The sequence below is a fragment of the Clarias gariepinus genome, chromosome 13, assembly GCF_024256425.1.
Source record: "Clarias gariepinus isolate MV-2021 ecotype Netherlands chromosome 13, CGAR_prim_01v2, whole genome shotgun sequence".
NCBI classification, from domain to species: Eukaryota; Metazoa; Chordata; class Actinopteri; order Siluriformes; family Clariidae; genus Clarias; species Clarias gariepinus.
The window spans coordinates 8,977,593-8,995,945 of record NC_071112.1 but is presented as its reverse complement, the minus strand read 5'-3'; the positions used below and the strand labels follow the sequence as shown (position 1 = coordinate 8,995,945).

At 38.2% G+C, this 18,353-nt stretch overlaps 1 protein-coding gene and 1 pseudogene across 1 annotated transcript; both read left to right on the top strand.

The window, feature by feature from the left end:
• The first annotated feature begins 9 nt into the window (after positions 1-9).
• On the top strand, positions 10-17,949 carry rtn4ip1 (reticulon 4 interacting protein 1). The gene is made up of 9 exons (XM_053509178.1): positions 10-641; positions 1,995-2,146; positions 9,515-9,583; positions 10,034-10,158; positions 10,597-10,645; positions 12,002-12,138; positions 13,062-13,245; positions 15,412-15,504; positions 16,362-17,949. The coding sequence occupies exons 1-9, from the start codon at positions 386-388 to the stop codon at positions 16,482-16,484; spliced, it is 1,188 nt and encodes a 395-aa protein (XP_053365153.1). The 5' UTR covers positions 10-385; the 3' UTR covers positions 16,485-17,949.
• Positions 1,289-1,468, top strand: LOC128540262 (uncharacterized; annotated as a pseudogene).
• Positions 17,950-18,353: the final 404 nt, after the last annotated feature.

The following is an 18,353-nucleotide window of genomic DNA, read 5'->3' as shown; positions in this document are numbered from 1 at the left end:
TAACGCGCAAGGATTTTAAACAGAGCCCTAAATATTTGTTATATCTTGTTATTTTAGCTTAATTCAATCGTATAGAGTTGGAGTGATCTTTTTGGCCCGAGCGTCATACGTGGAAACAACTACATATCCCAGAATGCTTGATGCTTTAGTCGCTGTGTGATTGGTTGTCAGAAACATGGAGGTCGAAGCTCGTGTACTGCAGGTTGTTTGAACTTGACTTTGCGGCGGAGTAAACTGGTATTCATTGATGTTATTGTTTCTAAGTTTATATTTTATGTTATAGACACAATGTTCGCGGTGCTAACGCATTAATACACGACAGGTTCATGTTTTTTCGGCTAAAATATCAGAGCTCGCGCGGTGTGTGTGTTATTGTGTAATAAACATGAAGTTTGGAAACATGCGTGTGTTTGGGAAGCTGATGTGTCTCAGGCTGAATAAACACACAGGAAGTGTTAAAACCTTCAGCACTTCTCCTAGCCTTCAGTCTGTAATGCACGCCTGGGTTATTGATCAATACGGAGACAACAGTGTGTTAAGATTCACCAAAAACGCAGCTTTCCCCATCATACACTACCCCAATGAGGTGATCATCAAAGTGCATGCAGCTGGACTCAACCCCCTGGATGTCAATATGAGAGGTAAGGATGGGTTTTAAAGCAGGGATCTGTAACATACTTAAAGGTGCGGTAAGTGTCTTTTAGCAAAAATCACTGGACGTAGTCACCAGCGCTGTCGCCTCGCACCTCCAGGATCCGGGTTCGATTCCCGTCTTGGCTCTGTGTGCATGTTCTCTCTGTGCTTGGCGGGTTTCCTCCCACAGTCCAAATGCATGCAGGTTAGACTAATTAATATTTTTTATGTGCCCTGCAATGGATTTGAACCCATCCCGGCCTCAAGGCTCCCTGTGACCCTATATAAAGGATAAATAAAGTGATATAGACAATGATTGAGTGAGTGAACACTAGACGTTTTTCATATCCCTTTTTTAGCAAAGTCGTGTGTTAATGTTTTAGGTGAAACAGACCTGACATTGATTCTTCCAACATGTGCACAACCAAGTAATCAGATTAGACGATCAGTTTCATGAGAAACTTTGTTTCTATATCATGCGTGACTATCAGTAACTCTACTTATTATTTATTTTGTGGCAGCTGGCATTCTCTCCATTTCCTGCCTCTTGGTACATCGCTGTTGCTCGTCTGCTGCTAGTTAATCGACTGTAGATAGCATCGTTCTCTCAGACAGACTCGCAGCCTGCCCAAGTATACTCTTTATATATATATTTATAAAATCATGATGCTTAGAAAATTTAAGATAGAGTTTAGTATCTGTTCTTATCAGTTTATTATCTGATAGGTCCTCTATTTGAGGGCCTTCTTTAGAGTTTTGGATTAGGGAGCTAGAACAGGGCTTGCCTCATCTGCTCCACGCTTCACCCTGGTATTGCAGGCTCAGAGTTACTGATCGGCAGGTCAGTGTTTCGGGCTCTTGAATAAGGCCCTTCACTCTGCTTGCTTCAGGACAGCGTATAATGTCTGACCCTGTGCTTTGACCCCAGCCTACAAACAAAGCTGGGATATGTGAAGAATAAAGAATTTTACTGTGCAGAAAAGTGTATCTCATAAAAGCTGAACTTAGAAAATTTGCTTTACATATTGAATCAGCATCTAAGTGTGTTGATTTCATATCTGGCGATCTCTTGTGTTTCCTTTGTCTATTTTTACATGTTTACACTAACGCAGTAATGCAAAACATCATTGCAGCGCATCGATTACCATATAATCACACTAGCACTCTTTCTGTTTACTTTTTCGTATTCCGAGTGGCCATAATTTATACAATTATTTTGTCTCGCACATCTAAAATGGCATTTATTTGAACCCAAAAATATCATGTGCATCATTTATTTATTTATTTGTTTATTTCTTGGCTGAACTTTTTTTTTAAAGAAAGTTATTTACTCTTTGTCCTTTTGGTGTTGACTCTGCCAGGAGGTTACGGAGCTGCCACTATGGCCATGAAGCGTGACCCTCTGAACATTAACAAGTCAGGCAGCGAGTTTCCTCTGATCCTGGGTCGTGACGTCTCAGGGGTGATCATGGAGTGCGGCCTGGACGTCGGTTACTTCAAACCAGGAGACGAGGTTTATATTTAATGTTTATATTTTATGCAGTTTTTCGTCCTTATTAGATTGGATAAGATTCAACTTTGTCATTTTGCAAAGTAAATGTACAGAGCTAATAAAATGCAATTACCATCTAAGCAGAAGTGCATAATAGCCTGTTTACAATAAATTACAATGTGGAAAATGAGGGATATAGGTCTTTATGTACAGAGAGTGAGAAGCGCATACGTACCACATATTTATAACTCCATGATATTTATATATAGCAAGACTTGCTCGTTTATCAAGCCAAAATGTATACATTTTTTGCTCGTCTTGCGGAACGCTCACAAAACAGGTTACTTGCAATCCGAGGTTCCACTGTACAGTATAAAGAATAAATATGGGTGGAATATACAGTGATGCAATGATAAACATAAATTGTAGATGGTGCAAAGATGCATAGTGGATGAAACAGTGCAATATAGACTAAAAGTGACAGTGCAGTAGAGTATTTGTTAACATTCTATAATAAGGTGTTCAGTACGGTAACAGCCACTGTCGTTATGCTTTTCAGTATCCTGAAGCACAGGTAGAACTTTTTAAGTCTCCTTAGAAAATACAGGTGTTGCTGTGCCTTTCTAATTAGGATAGGTGTTTAGAGACCAGATGAGGTCCTCCTGAGAGTTGTGGACTCCAGGAAACTTAAAGCTGCGTACCCGCTCAACACCAACTTAGTTGATGTGAATAGGAGTGTGAATGTGTTTGCCACCTCCTTTATAATGACGCCCTTGTCTTTGATCTCCTCCCTGTAAGCCACCTCATCGTTAGGTAAACAGTGTGAGGGGGTGGCTCACCTGGTTATTGCTCTGATTTGAGTTTAGGCTTATGTTTCGAGCTAATGTTCCCGTTTTGAGCTAATGTTGAACGTAGAAGAGGTTGAGCTTGTCGGAGAATGAGGCAGAGCTGGTCAGTGGTGCCTACCTGGATGGATTAAAGTGGTTTAAATTTATTGCACCACAATAATACAACCAACCGAAAGCATGAGGTAAAGGTAAAGACTCAAGTTGCAAAGCATGTGTAACCTCAGGTAGCTACTTGGCCACAAAGTACTTGATGGACAGGACAATTTTCCCGTTATGTTGCTAACCCCAAACAGAAATCATATCTGACTATCTTATCGAAAATTGCTGAAATGTCACCCTGCGTACAGTGTAATCATGTCTTTAAACCTGCATCATGATGAAAAGTGAGGTGGTGATTTTTGTATACTTTTATGTCTAAGAATACGTTATGTTCCCTTTGAGCGCAAGTTTTTTTTGTAAGTCAGGATGAATAAATAACCTCTCCAGACAAAATCACCTCATCCTTGTATCCATCTATCTGTCCACCAGCTTATCTATCTATCATCAACTCATCCATCAAACAATTTATTCCTCAACCCATACATTCAACAAACAATCTGCAAGCTAGATAAAGTCTTATGCAAAAGTTTAGGCACCCCTTAATAAGCCCCTTGACAGATTTTGGTGATTTTTTTTAAATTGAAAAGAATTTAACACAGTCTCTCTTGGAAATGGAAAAAATGCACAATATTTTCAGCAAACATTGATGCATAGTTACTTTTTATGTCATTAATTGAACAAAGAGGAAAAAATAAAAACATTACTGTGGCACTGTGCAAAAGTTTGGGCACCCTACATAATCAGTACTTAGTAACACCTCCTTTGATAGATATCACAGCTTGCAAACGCTTTTTATACTGTAGCCAGCTAAAAGTCTTTCAATTCTTGTACTTGGGATTTTCTCCCATTGTTCTTTGCAAAAGGCTCCTAGTTCTGTAATATGCTTTGGTCATCTTGCATGCACAGCTCTTTTGAGATCTACCCACAAATTTTTAATGATGTTTAAATCAGGAGACTGTGATGGCCTTTGCAAAACCTTCAGCTTGCATCTCTTGAGGTTTTCCATAGCATGCATCTCTTTAGGATCATTGTCCTGTTGTAAAGGTCATCCTCTTTTCAGCTCCAGCTTTTTTTTTTTATTTTTTTTTTTTGTGATGGTTCTTCCAGAATTTGCTGGTATTTATTGTAATCCATTCTTCTTGTTTGCACAAGGTTTTAAGAGTCAAAGTATTTGTAAAGCTTTAAAACTGCTATTTACTATTGAAACCTTGTAAAAGGAATCTGAGACTCTGGAACTCTTAGGGTGCCCAAACTTTTGCACAGTGCCACATGATGTTTTTTTTTTTTTTTTAGTTAATTTACACTATTGTCCAAAAGTTTGGGGTCACTTTCTAACTCCATGATCGTTTTTTATTTTCATTTCTTTCTACATTGTAAAGGAATGCTAAAGGCGTCCGAAAAATGCATTAATCTCCTTTGAACAGTTAATGGTGAGATGTGTCTTTATAACGCCTCTTATCTGAGGTGCTGTTAATTGATCATTTTTCAGGCTGATAACTCTAAATGAACTTCTCGTCTGTGGCAGAGGTAGGTTTTGGTCTCGCCCTCCTGGGATGGCCTTCATGAGAACCAGTTTCATTATGGTGCTTGACGGATTTTGCAAATGCAGTTGACAATACTGTTCTTGCAAGAACTATTACAAAAAGGCTGACCTCTGTGTCTTAAAATAACTGTTAGAAATAACTGTTGTTTTTGTTGTTGTTACGTAATTACCTAATTCCATATGTGTTATTTTATAGTTTGCAAAGTCCCAGTATTGTTGTAGAATGTAGAAAATTAATCACTTTTTTTCCATTTCCAATAGAGACTGTGTTAGCATTTTTTCAATTGAAAAAAATCACCAAAAATTGTTATTTATTAAGGGGTGCCTAAACTTTTGCATAAGACCGTATAAGTTAGACAAAAGTAGAATGAAATGACCAACAAAGTAAAATGCAGCAGTAGAGATGAAGTAGCAGGAACCAGGTTCTGATGTGGAATTTACATAGCAACAATGATGGAAAATATTGCGCATAATATTACTAAATGATGCTACATATGATATTGTTAATTGATATTGCACATGAACTTTCTAATTGCTGTTGCTCATGATATTGCTAATTGCCGTTGCTCGTTATATTGCTAAATGATGTTGCACATAATTTTGCTAAACAATATTACACAGGGTATTGTTAAATAATATTGCACATTATCGTCTTCTTCTTCCTCTTTCGGTTGCTCCCATCGGGTCTCATAGCAGACCATTTCTCTCTATCTTACTCTGTCTACCACATCTTCCCTTGTCTATTCAACCTTCTGCATGTCCTCTCTCATCACATCCATCTTGGGCCTTCTTGTCTAACCTCATCCGTCAACCACTGCAAACAGGAAGGGGCTGAGAGCCGATCCCTGTTGCAGTCCCACCTCCACCTTAAACCAGTCGTCGTACCAGTGGCAAATCTCACTATTGTAACATTGTCCTTGTCATTGTCTTGCACCACTTTTACGTACTTCCTCATGCAGTACTACAGTTCATCACTTTCTCTACATTTACAAACACACAATGCAACTTTCTGTCCTTCTCTATACTCCTCCGTTAGCATTCTCAAAGCAAACATGGCATCTGTGGTGCTCTTTTTTTCAAGTCATACTGCTGATTACAGATTGTCACACCTCTTCTCAATCTAGCTTCCACTAATATCTCCCACAACTTTATGGTGTGGCTCATAAGTTTGTGCCTCTGTAGTTGCTGCAGCTAAATGATATTGAACATGATATTCTTAAATAATATTGCACATGATACTAAAGAATCCAGACATACAAATTGCATTCTGGGCTACAGGAGGGAAAGAAATTTTGTGTCATTCTGTGGTGCTCCTTGGTGGTGTCAGTTAATAATATTAATAATGATGATGATGATGATGATACATTTTATTTATAATGCACTTTATCTCACTCGTCTCACTCATCTTCTATACCGCTTTAGCCTGTATTTAGGGTCGCAGGGACCTGGAGCCAATCCCAGGAGGCTTAGGGCACGAGGCAGGGTACACCCTGGACAGGGTGCCAATCCATCGCTGTAATGCACTTGATATTTGAAGCAAATCTAAAAAGTGCTACAAATTAATTCTACCCAAAAGCTCTAATAAAAAGATAAGTTTTAAGACAAAATTTAAAAGCATCAACAGTTTGTGGCATCCTCAGATGCACAGAAAGAGCATTGCATTCCACAGTCTAGGTGCAGCTAAGCAAAAAAACGTTACGACTGAATGTGCTCTGGAAGGACATCAGTTTGAGATGCAGTGGATGGGACGTATTGTTTAGAATCTTGGGAATTATTATTTTTTTTTTTTACCATTCTGCTATCAGACACTTCTGCCAGAGACTCCAGGTCCATTCCAATAACCGAGCCAGCTTTCCTAATAAGTCTGTTGAGTCTCTTGGTATTGGTGGAGGTGTCTAATAGGAGAATGCTGAAGAAACTTCTCAGTATTCTGAACAATACGTCCCATCTACTGGTGTGTGCTCTGATTCTGTTGGGGTATGTTAATAAAAACATTCAGAGGTGAGACATGGAAGTAAATGTTTCTTCAGCCTTTTCTTATCAGACATCTCCCCCAGGAACTCCACTCCAATAAAGGAGCCAGCATTCCTACTAATTATGTTGAGTCTGATCGGCTGTCTTTATCCTGCTACTCTAACACACTACAGCATAGAAGATAGCACTTCTAACCACTGAATCATCCATCCATCTATCCAACAATTAATCTATCTATCAATCCAACAATCTATCCATCAATTTATTCATTCATCCAGCCATCCATCCAACAATTTATGAATTCATCTGTCCATCAACTCTTCCAACCAAGCAATTAATCTATTAATCCAACAGTTTATTCATCCATACATTCATAAACCTTATCTAACCATTTATCCATCCAACTGTCTCCACTGATTCACCCATCTGTCTGTAGTTCAGCACACTCTTTCTTGAGTGAACTTTACCTGTTCTTGGTTTCCATGGTACGAGGGTGAATCAGATAAAGATCTTGTTTATTTTCAAAAGTACATATCCTCGCCATTTCGGTCAGCGCAAGTCTTGTCTTTATGGATCTACTTTATCCCTAACCACTACATCCTTTAAAAAAATATGCACTAATCCTCTTAATCTTGGAGATGTTTGAAAATGACCCTGATTTACTCTGCTGTTTAAGTAAAACCGTGCCTGTTTCTGGTTAAACCAGAGTGTGTAGAAAGCCTCATTAGAGCTGTGCGGTGTGAAGGTCACCCATACACATGAGTAGGATGTGGTTTGAAGCAAAGCCACAGCAGCTGAATGGTGATGATCAGCACAAGACACATTGCTAGCTAGAAGTAAAGCCACTAGATGCACCAGATATTTCTGGCTAAACGTTTGAACTCTTAATTAAATATTGAAACTAGGGCTGTGACCCAATCCACACTCAGTAGATCAGGGGTATTCGACTACAACTGTGAAGGCCTAGACGAATAAAATTCCTAGATAATAAACTAAACAATAACACATCTCTCGGGTTCTGTATAGCGTTTATCATATAAATCAGATATATAGGTCCATATTGTGATCAGATATTTCCTTTTATTGTGACCTCGTATTAGAAGAGCCCCTCCCCCGGCTTGTTGCTCAGCTCTGTTGTTCTCTTGAGGGGTGTGGCTCAGCAGTAGCTCATTTACATAAATACTGAAACGGTACATATATAGGATGAGTGAAATGAATAATGTTTAAGAAATAATAGAATGTGTTGCCTGAGTTGTATTTTAGCTGGAGCAGTAAAACGCGCACACACAAAGCTCTTTAACCTGTAACTCCACATAACATTTCCATGACAAAACATTTATTTGTTTATGTAATTTTTCTTTTTATAAAAGCAATTACTTTTTCACATCGGGCCAGGAAGGTTTGGGTAATATTAAATTAGTTTGGTTATCTGAATCATGTACTGTAAGTCGGGATTTCCTGCATTCTAGAACAATACTGTTTTTTCAGGACTATGAAATAACACTTATGGCATTAGGTAATTAATTACCAGCAACAGCAGCAGTCAGTTGTTATTTTAAGAGAAGAAGGTCAGTTGTTCTGGAACAGGTCTTAAACCTTATCTCTGCATTCATATAGAGTAACCATCCTCAAACATAACCAATTAACAAACAGCACCTCAGATTAGAGCCGTTATAAAGAGCATAAGTAGCAGACGCATCTTGACATCAACTGTTCAGATGAGATTATTGCATATTTTGGACGCCTCCAGCATTGTTTTACAGTGTAGAAATAAAAATCTGAAAAGACCATGGAATTAGGTGTGTCCAAAGTTGTGTTAGAAGGTGTGTCCTGGCAAGCATTCGCCACAGCGTACCATCCGGTCCACACCTACAAGCTGGGCACAGGTATTACGCCGGATGCTCTTCCTGGGACAACCCTACTATTTTATCCGGGCTTGGGACCAGCGCTGCATCCAGTGGCCGGGGTTTGGGCACTGGCTGGGAATCGAACCCGGGCCTTCTGCATGGCAGGCAAGGTAACGCTGAGCCACCAGTGCCCTGTATATAAATATATCATATGAATAGGATTTTATCGAATTTAATGTCACTGCAATATTTGTTATACATTTTATATATTTCAAATTTGCTTTATATTAATTTGTTCATAAAATGCAGTCAGAACAGGTGATATATAAAAAATGTGATGATATTAAATAGTTAAAATTGTTAAATAAGTGGGCGTCCGAGTGGCGCAGTAGTAAAGTGCTCGCCATATCATCCGGAGATCGTGAATTCAATCCCCGGGTGATGCTGTAACCTCTCACAGCTGGGGGCCTAGAGAGCTGAGTGGCCGAGCTCTCTCAGGGGGGAGGGATGAGAGGTACTTCGGGCTCCCACATTAATGACTGCTCTACAGCCAATCAGGGGCCTCTGTGAACTGTGAAAAATTGTTAAATAGGATGAAATATTCTTTCATTAACAAAAAAAAAACAAGCTTTTTAAAATGTTCTGTCACATGTGCTAAGCGGGTACACCACTAGGACATTATGTCATGGATACAGAAATACACAGATCGTCACATGACTGTATCGGGGCGTGCGTTAGATTTCACTCAGGGATTTCATAAGTTAAATTATGTCAGTGATTTAGCTAAATAAGGAACTTACGAGAACATTTAATGGTTTTATGCGAAGTTCCTTGATTAATGTGTTTAAGTTCTGTATGTAAACAATGCAAAGCACAATTAGAATAATACGCTTTTTTTTCTCCTCTCTGAATGGAAAATAATCATGATTCAAAAACAACCAGCGTACACCGAGCTGTTGTGCAGTTTCATAATGAGTCATTATTCTGTGTTTACTGACTGTTATGCTCTCTGTGTGTGTGTGTGTGTGTGTGTGTGTGTGTGTGTGTGTGTGTGTGTGTGTGTGTGTGTGTTCGCTAGGTTTGGGCTGCGATTCCTCCGTGGAAGCAGGGCAGTTTGGCCGAGTTTGTGGTGCTCAGCGCTAACGAGGTGACAGACTGATCATCACTGTGCAGAGCTTGGGTTTGAATCGTGTGTGTGTGTGTGTGTGTGTGTGTGTGTGTGTGTGTATTCATATAGCCACCACATCACACTTACCGATGTTCCTCCAGTGGCACACACACACGTGCTTATAGCGATTTTTATACACTGAATGTATTCTTTTTAAAATAAAGCTCGACTGTCTGTCTGTCTAATTACCTGTATCAGTCTATTGTCTATGTGTCTTATCTATCTATCTATCTATCTATCTATCTATCTATCTATCTATCTATCTATCTATCTATCTTCATGTGAGTTTGAGCCTGTTTTGTTTATCCTTCTTGTGGCATTACTGAGGAGAATTCAGTGTTTGTGTCTTTTTCTGTGTGTATGTCTGTATGTGTGTGTATGTGTGTGTATGTGTGTGTGCGCGCTTGTGCACATGTATGCCCGTTGCAGGTGTCTCACAAGCCCAAGTCGTTGGGTCACACAGACGCAGTGTCTATCCCATACGTCGCAGCTACGGCCTGGTCGGCTCTCGTCAACACGGGCGGCCTGAACAAAGACAACTGCTGTAAAAAACGGTAGCGCACACACTCAGCGCATACACACACATGCACACACACGCATACATAAGCGCATAAACACACTATGTCTTCACTGCCTGTGTCTGCTCTGTGGCTAAACATGCTGATCGGTCTAAGATTAACACACACACACACACACTGCTCTTATAAGATCTGGCTATTGTTTTTGAGTACAAATGGGTTCTCGGTATTTGCTGTGTTTTAAACTAAAGTTTTAAACTTTATTATGAGTTTATTTATTTACATATTACAGTCAAATTTGTTTCTATAAATCTATTTATCTATCTATCTATCTATCTATCTGTTATCTATAAATATATCTCTATATTTGTATGTGTGTATTTAATTTATATAAATTGTATTTATTTGGCTCGCATTTTCCATCTGTGTGTATGTGTGTGTGTGTGTGTGTGTGTGTGTGTGTGTTGGTTCCAGGATCCTCATCCTTGGTGGTTCAGGTGGGGTTGGAACGTTTGCCATACAGGTAGTAAACATGTTTTAAGTTCTATTTTACGAGGGGTGTTCGAGTCAATGCGGGACTTCCAATTGTGCAGAGTAACCAAACACGCTGAGAAGAACAACTCTCTTTATTTCTCCATATAATCCCTACACTACACTAATGCACTTATCCCAGCGTTTCACTAGTGCTTGGACACCATCGAGGTAGAACGTTTTTCTCGGTGCGACAGAAACATGTTTGTACAGGGGATGTGGCAATAACTCCCAGTTCAGTTCCTGTAATGTGCAAGTGATGGTGAATGATTGTGTGTACAGTGCTCTGTGCTTTGAAGTATTCTGTAAATGTCACTTTCACAGAATTTATCATAAATTTCATCACAAGTCCTGGTTTGACTTGAACGCCCCTTTAATTTTTATTAAACGTTTCCTGCACTTTTAGACTTTTTAGGCTTTAATCCTATTGGTTGGGTTTTGTTCTGTAAATTCGTTAACTTAATTAAAAATCTTATTTTTAACCTTTTTTACATTTCTTGTATAAACATTTACTTTTATTTACTTATTTATTTATTTTCTTACTGTTTTACTTTTTTTTTTATTAATTTGCTTTATATTTATGTCTTTATTTTTTTATGTATTATTCATTTATTCTTTTTGCTTTATTTGGTAAATGAATTACAAGTTGTTACTCTTGTTTATTTTGTTTGTTTGGTTGGTTGTTTCTATTCACAGACTGTAAACAGACTTTTTTATTATTTATTATTTCCTTATCCTTGTTATCATAGTTAATAATTTCCACTTTTTTAATTTACTTATTTACAATCTTATATATATATATTTACAATCTCATTTTGATTCATACACATTCACATTTCAGACAGACTTAAATAATTCTTTTGATTGTGTAAAGCTGCTTTGCGACAATTGTTAAAAGCGCTATACAAATAAAATTTAATTGAATTGAATCATTTGCAGGCTGAATTCTAAAAGTTTTTAAAATACTTTATTCATAATTATTATTATTTTATTTTAGCTTTTTTTTAATTTATATTCACAAATCACAGTTTTTGTTTCTGTATATTTAATTGCTGGATTTTTATTATTGCAATATTTTAATATCTATTTTCTTCGTAAAAGTCCTTCTATTTAAGCCGACGTTACTTTGTTTATATTTATAGATTGCACTCTTATGTTAATTCTTTTGATTTTAGTTCTAAACTGTTTAAAAATTGTGAAAGTCATGAAAAGAACGTAAAAGAGTTACTAATTTGATCAGATTAATGACTCTGCATGTGGTTTGTTTTGTACTTCCTTTTTATTTATCTCTCCAGACTGAAACACTTTGGTAAATTGTCTCTTGTTGTTTCTCATTTCCTGTGTCTAGTTGCTGAAGTCGTGGGGCGCTCATGTGACCGTGACATGTTCCCAGAATGCCGAGGGGCTTGTGCGGAGTTTAGGAGCTGACGATGTAGTGGACTACAGCAGCGGGTCTGTGGAGGGGAAACTTCACGCTCAGGACAAGTGCGTCTTCACTGGGGGACGGAGTTTTACACCCTGAGACACTCGTACAGTCCGTGTTATAACTCAGCAATTACAGCAACTAAAGTACAGAGTAATGATGCTCTGTCTAAAATACTGCTGAAATATTTGCAGTGTGTAAAGACATTCATTAAGTCTAAACTATTCTAAAACATTTTTATTTTAAGCTTTCATTTATAACTGCATTTCATTTATTTTATTTATATTTTATACAAATATACAGTATAAGCAGATGTGAAGTTTAGTTCTAAAGCTAAAAGTTGCTTTATTTTTATTTAAAAAAAAAAAGAAAGAAAAATTAGTTATGGTCTAAAATTTAGACTTTGTGTAGATATCTTACACACATGAATGCGTTCCTGTCAGCCATGTTGGACTGCGACCAGCAGCACTTTATAGAGTAACAAACATCAAACATAATGTGAAAGCTTATCATAATTTGAATAAATTAATTAATATTTCTACTAATAATAAGTGATGCATATTATTTATGCTGCACTTTGCAGCATGAGAATCGAACCTAAAATTGCTGTGAAGTGAGACAAACTGGTAATTTTCTGTAAGGAAAACTGTACAAAAATTCTGGGAAAGATTTTACAAAATACAGAAAAAAAATTATGTATTTGTGTATTTATAAAATACACAGCAATACTAATTAATATAACATAAATGTTTTTAATATTAGAAGATGCACTGTCCTGCAAAACCTTTAAATTAAAAGATTTTTTTTTCTTTTTTTGCATCTGGCATGTCCATCACTTTTTTTTTTATTTGTATTTATTTAGCAGGTAAAAAGTTGGCAAATGGCAGCATTTATCCATAAAAGTGTTTATAAACGCTAGATTAATTCATTTTCCGTTTCTCTCTCTCTCTCTCTCTAACACCACCTCCATCTCCTTCTCCATCAGATTCGATCTGGTTCTTGATAACGTCGGTGGAGAGACGGAGAAATGGGCACTGGCGCTCCTCAAGCCCTGGTCTGGTGCCAAGTACGTTACCTTGGTAACACCGTTCCTTCGCAACACCGACCAGCTCGGCCTTGCTGACGGCATGATGCAGACCGCCGTCACTGTAGCAACTAAGGCACTGAAGGTAGGCAGGGTGGCTCAGGTAGTCTGCTTTAAATACACACACACACACACATTTTGAATATAGGAGTTGAAGTGTATTTTACCTTTACTCATTTAGAAGTTCAGAGTTCTTTAAAGTTTGGGCGGCGCTACGATTTAAGTTGTGCTGTTACAGTGTGACCACAGATATAAACCAATCATGTCTCATGCAATTTATTAGAGTAATGAGACTGAACATGGGACTGTTTATAGAGAGAAATACACACAGACGAAAAGAGACATAGAGACCAAGTGAATGGGTTTGTGGTTATGTTTCTATCCAGTGGTGGAGAAAGACATGTCTCGTGCTCTTGTCTTCTCACCACAGAGTTTTTCCGCGCACGCGCTCCAGACTCTGCTCCTGAGAAACACACGCTCACATGTGCATGAACACACACTCACAGATACTCGAACCCCCCCCCCCACACACACACACTGAACCACATGTCCTGACATGCCGCCTTCATTCTGTCTTTTTTTTTTTTTTTTTACACATTTTTTGACTCTAATTATGCATTTTAATTGTGTGTGTGTTTGTTTGTTTCTGCTATAATTTGATTAGATGTTTGGTTATGTATTGAGCTATAACGACTGAAGCCCTGATAAGGAAGTGTTTTACAAAGAAACATACAAAACATATGTTTGTTAAACACAATAATACAATAAATAATAATTCATAATAAATGAAATCTTTACCATAATATCCCCATGCCGCCCTGCACCTTCTGTAATTCTGCAGCATTTTAGTTTATTTTTTGTAATTGTTTTAATTCTTTAATTAAAATATGTAAACAAAAAATAATAATCTAATTTTTAAGGTGAATTTCATAGCTAACAATTTTATGGGAAAAAAACAGTATATAGGAAATATTTTTTATTTATATTATATTATAATGGTTATTTAATTTAGCATTATTGTATAATTTTTTTTCTTTGTTATTAGTCTTATATGAATCTTTTATTCATTATTTTTATTTTTAAGATTATTATATAATGAACATATTTTAACAGAATTGTGTACACACACTCGTTTAAAGCTGAGTGATATCGAGTAACTTGTGTCTCTTTATGAAAGATGGTTTTGTGCATGTGTGGCATTGTGTTGAAACACTATGAGCAACGGATGTGCGGTGAGGTTTTTAGCAAGAAACTTCCTCTTACTAGATACCACACACACACACACACACAAAGAGCATTTAGTTTTTTATCTTTATTTAAGATAAGCATGATGGAAAAGCTGGTGCATGTTGGTTCATCTTCTGTACAGCGTCGTTCTCACGGTTGCAGGTCCCACGGCTCCTCTTCACATCGTCTGACTCTTGAGTAACTTTCTTTTGGCGGATCCGCACACAACTTCGGCTCAGGTTTCACGCCGGATGCCCTTCCTGACGCAACCTCCTTATTTGTATCCGTGCTTGAGACCGACTGCATGCAGTGATCAGGTCGAATGGGGTGTGGCAACCACCGCAGTGGAGCTCGAACCCGGATCCTCAGATCCCCAAGCCGACAACCTAGCGCCTTAGCCGCCTGAGCCACCACGTCCCCTGACTTATAAAGTGATTTCACAAATTCAGTTATATCATAACCAAAGCAGAACAAACACAAACAGGCGAACCTGAGAACGAAGCTTTAGACACGTAAACAGGAACATCAGCGTCTGAGTTTAATGAGCTGTCTCGGGCCGCTCAAGAGTCAACTCTACTGAACAAGTGAGTCGACTCGGCGTCATCCTGCCTACTGCAAGTGAATCAAACGTGTGTGTGTGTGTGTGGTTGTAGATGCAAGCAGAAAGATAAGAAAGTGAGAAGAGAGAAAGAGAGGCAAATGGGCCAACAGATTGCAAGAAAGACACACAGACAAATGTAGAGAGTCGGAGAAAAACAGAATAACAAGAACAAAAGATCGAAGTGGAGAGCGTAGTTTTTAATTTTCTTTACTTTTTTTTTCCGTTTTTGGTCTGAAAACACCAGAATCAAATTTCTGATTCCGAGTATGCCGATTCAAATTCATATGGCGATTGTTGTCCTGTACAAAGTGACCTTTCACACAAAAACACACACACATGTATACAGTAAAGTGTATAGAAATGTGTTAGTGTGATGAACGTGGCCGTGTAATTCTTCCTCGTCTCTTCTGGTTCTTCACGCAGCACCTGAGAAAAGGTGTGCACTATCGCTGGGGGTTCTTCGCTCCGAGCGGCTCGGCTCTGGACGACGTGAGTGAAATCGTGGACGCAGGAAAGGTACGTCTCGTCCCAGCAGCAGCGCGGTGTGCGGGGAGGCCGCACCCAGAGACGTGATCTCTCTCTCCATGTTGTGTGTGTGTGTGTGTGTGTGTGTGTGTGTGTGTGTGTGTGTGTGTGTGAGAGAGCGAGATAAATAAATAGAAATAGTAAAAGAAAGACAGGAAGAACCTCGTGGATTTAGTGGAATTATTTAGTGTTTTTTTTTTTTTTTTATTCTGCTCCGTTACCTACCAGCATGACATGGTTGTGATCGTCATGGTGATGCTACACACAGTGACCTCATCACTGATGCTCATAACAGCACCACTTCCTGGAAGCTGCTCTGTGTTTGTGTGTGTGTGTGTGTCTTATCTTTCGGTTTTATCTTTTCTTTATGCATTTCCTCTGTTTTCACTCCTCTCCTTTATTCCTACACATTTCCCATTTTCTCTCTTCTTCTTTCTCCTTCCTTCCTCCATTAATTTCTCATCTTTTCTTTCTTATTGTTTCTTTCTTCTACTTGTGTCCCTCATCTTGTCCATCTTTCTCTTCTTTCATTTCCTCTTCCCTTTCTTTCTATCTATCCACCGCTTCCTTCTCTCAACCCTTTATCTCTCTCTCTTCTTCTCCCTCCCTTTTTTCTCCCCACCTGTTTCTGTCTCTTCCTCCCTCTTTACTTTCTCAATTCCATTTATTTCTTCTCTTTTCCAACCGTTGTATCTTCCTCTGTACTTCCTGTCTGCTCACCTCTTGTTTTGTTCTTCCTCTTTTCTCTTTTGTCTCTTTTTATCTATCTGATTCTCCGTTTCTCAATCTTTACTTCTCTGTTCTCTAACTGTTAATCTCTCTCTCTCTCTCTGTCTCTCTCTCTGTAGATCCGTCCAGTGGTGGAGAAGACATTCTCCTTCTCTCAGGTCCCCGAGGCCATGCAGAAAGTGGAACAGGGCCACGCCCGCGGCAAAACTGTAGTAACTGTTGTCAAAGACGAGGACAAGTGACCACAGCAGAAAAGACAAGGAAATGCATTTCACTAAGGACAGGTCTTAAAAAAATGAAACCAGTGATCAGGATTAGACTTCACCCTGAATGACAGAAAAAAAGACCCAGAAAAACGCAGATGTACGGTGTGATCTGATAATACAATCAAATGTGAATCAGATTATCTATGAATATGAAGCGTTTCGTATTAGAAATATCTCCCAGAAGTAAATTGTGCATTACAGATATCCTGATAATGGCTGCAGTTCTTTCAGGAAACAGATTCTTACTCACGACGTACAGAAACCACCACAGTGGTTGTTTTATAACACTTCCGTCCTGTTACCGTAATTAATATATAATAATAATACTCGGACTCATGCGCTGTGTACACACATCTCTCTGAATAAAGGTGATAAATACGAATATTACAAGCGGTTTAAATCTGTTGTATCTGATTATTTTCACAGGTTCTAATAATTGAGCTTCTGCAGCTCTGTGATGGACGTTAGAACACTCGTTCTGCAAAATACAAACTTAAATGTTCAAATATGACCTGATGTTAGCACTGGTCAATAAGGCAAGGAGATTTTATTTAGCGTTGGATAACATGTGCTGTTTTGTGCTTCTTCCACCGACAGTGTGAGCATCGTGCCATAGATGTGGTTATGATAATGTTAGCACCAGAGGTGGGAGGAAAACTGAGTATGTGTAATTTGTACTGTGTTTTTTTATATGTACCTAAGTACTGTTTTACATATCTCTACTTTAACTTGAGTAGTCTTATTAGATCTTTTTTTTTTTTTTACTTCACTGTGTTGTACAGCAATTTTTGCTTGTACTTAACTACATTTCTGCATGGTGTTGTGTTACATAACCACATTAGTGTGTAGTATTTAACGCACACATTTGGCCACCCGCCACTCACCTAAAACTTCAGTAAATTTCAAGGTGAGTACTTTTATACTTTTTGTCAGGTAAAGTGTTTGTTCTACTACATCTTGTAATTTCCACCCTTCAGCTAGGAATACATCACTACATACATCAGTTTTGAGCTTTTCAATAGCATTTAAACTCGTACATTTACCTTTAACGTGTGGAAGAAAAAAAGTTATTGGTGTCTTGGTTTACAAGTACATGTATCACGCATAACACAGAAACTGCTCTGTCGTGATTCTTTTCAAAGGTAAAGTGCAGGTTAATTAGTTTTATTTTTACAGCAGTGATTCCGTTAGTGTGTCACTCAGTCGAGTGTCATTAGAGAGATTTTTTTGTTTATTCTTTTCAATAAAAGTGTTTCCGTTGTGTATGCGTGTGTGAAAAGAGCTCAGTGGTTAAGGCATTGGACTACGGTTCGGAAGATCCCAGGTTCAAACCCCACAACCACCAAGTTGCCACTGTTGGGCCCTTGAGCAAGGCCTTTAACCCTCAACTGCTTAGATGTGTAATAAGATAAAAATGTAAGTCGCTCTGGATAAGAGCGTCTGCCAAATGCCTAAATGTATCTGTCTGGATTTATTTTTACGTTTTATTTTTACTTTATATTTTGTGGTAATTATTTTTATGTATTTATTTTGTGGGGCAGTGAAACAAATAATTTGAGTTTCTATTATTTCTTATGAGAAAATTCAATTTGGTTTACGAGTGTTTTGGAAGCCCACTTCCAGAACGAATTATGCATGTAATTCAAGGTTCCACTGTAATTAAGTAAGCAAACGCCATTTTGTAACAAAGTTGAATAGCTTGTTAGGAACGTGAAGGCAGCCTGGAGTCAAATTCAGCGTTAACCACATGCATAGAAAAAAAAGGAAATTCTTTGTACCCCGATTGAAATTTTGCTTGTGGTGTGTCTGTATACCCGTGCGCATACATGTGTGTTTACTGTATGT

What these genes read in the sequence shown, in the direction of transcription:
- rtn4ip1 (XM_053509178.1), top strand. Translation starts at nt 386, where the DNA reads ATGAAGTTTGGAAACATGCGTGTGTTTGGGAAGCTGATGTGTCTCAGG. An exon ending in CCTGGATGTCAATATGAGAG is followed by an intron (nt 642 to 1,994) that starts GTAAGGATGGGT and finishes TGACTCTGCCAG; the next exon opens with GAGGTTACGGAGCTGCCACT. An exon ending in AAACTTCACGCTCAGGACAA is followed by an intron (nt 12,139 to 13,061) that starts GTGCGTCTTCAC and finishes CTTCTCCATCAG; the next exon opens with ATTCGATCTGGTTCTTGATA.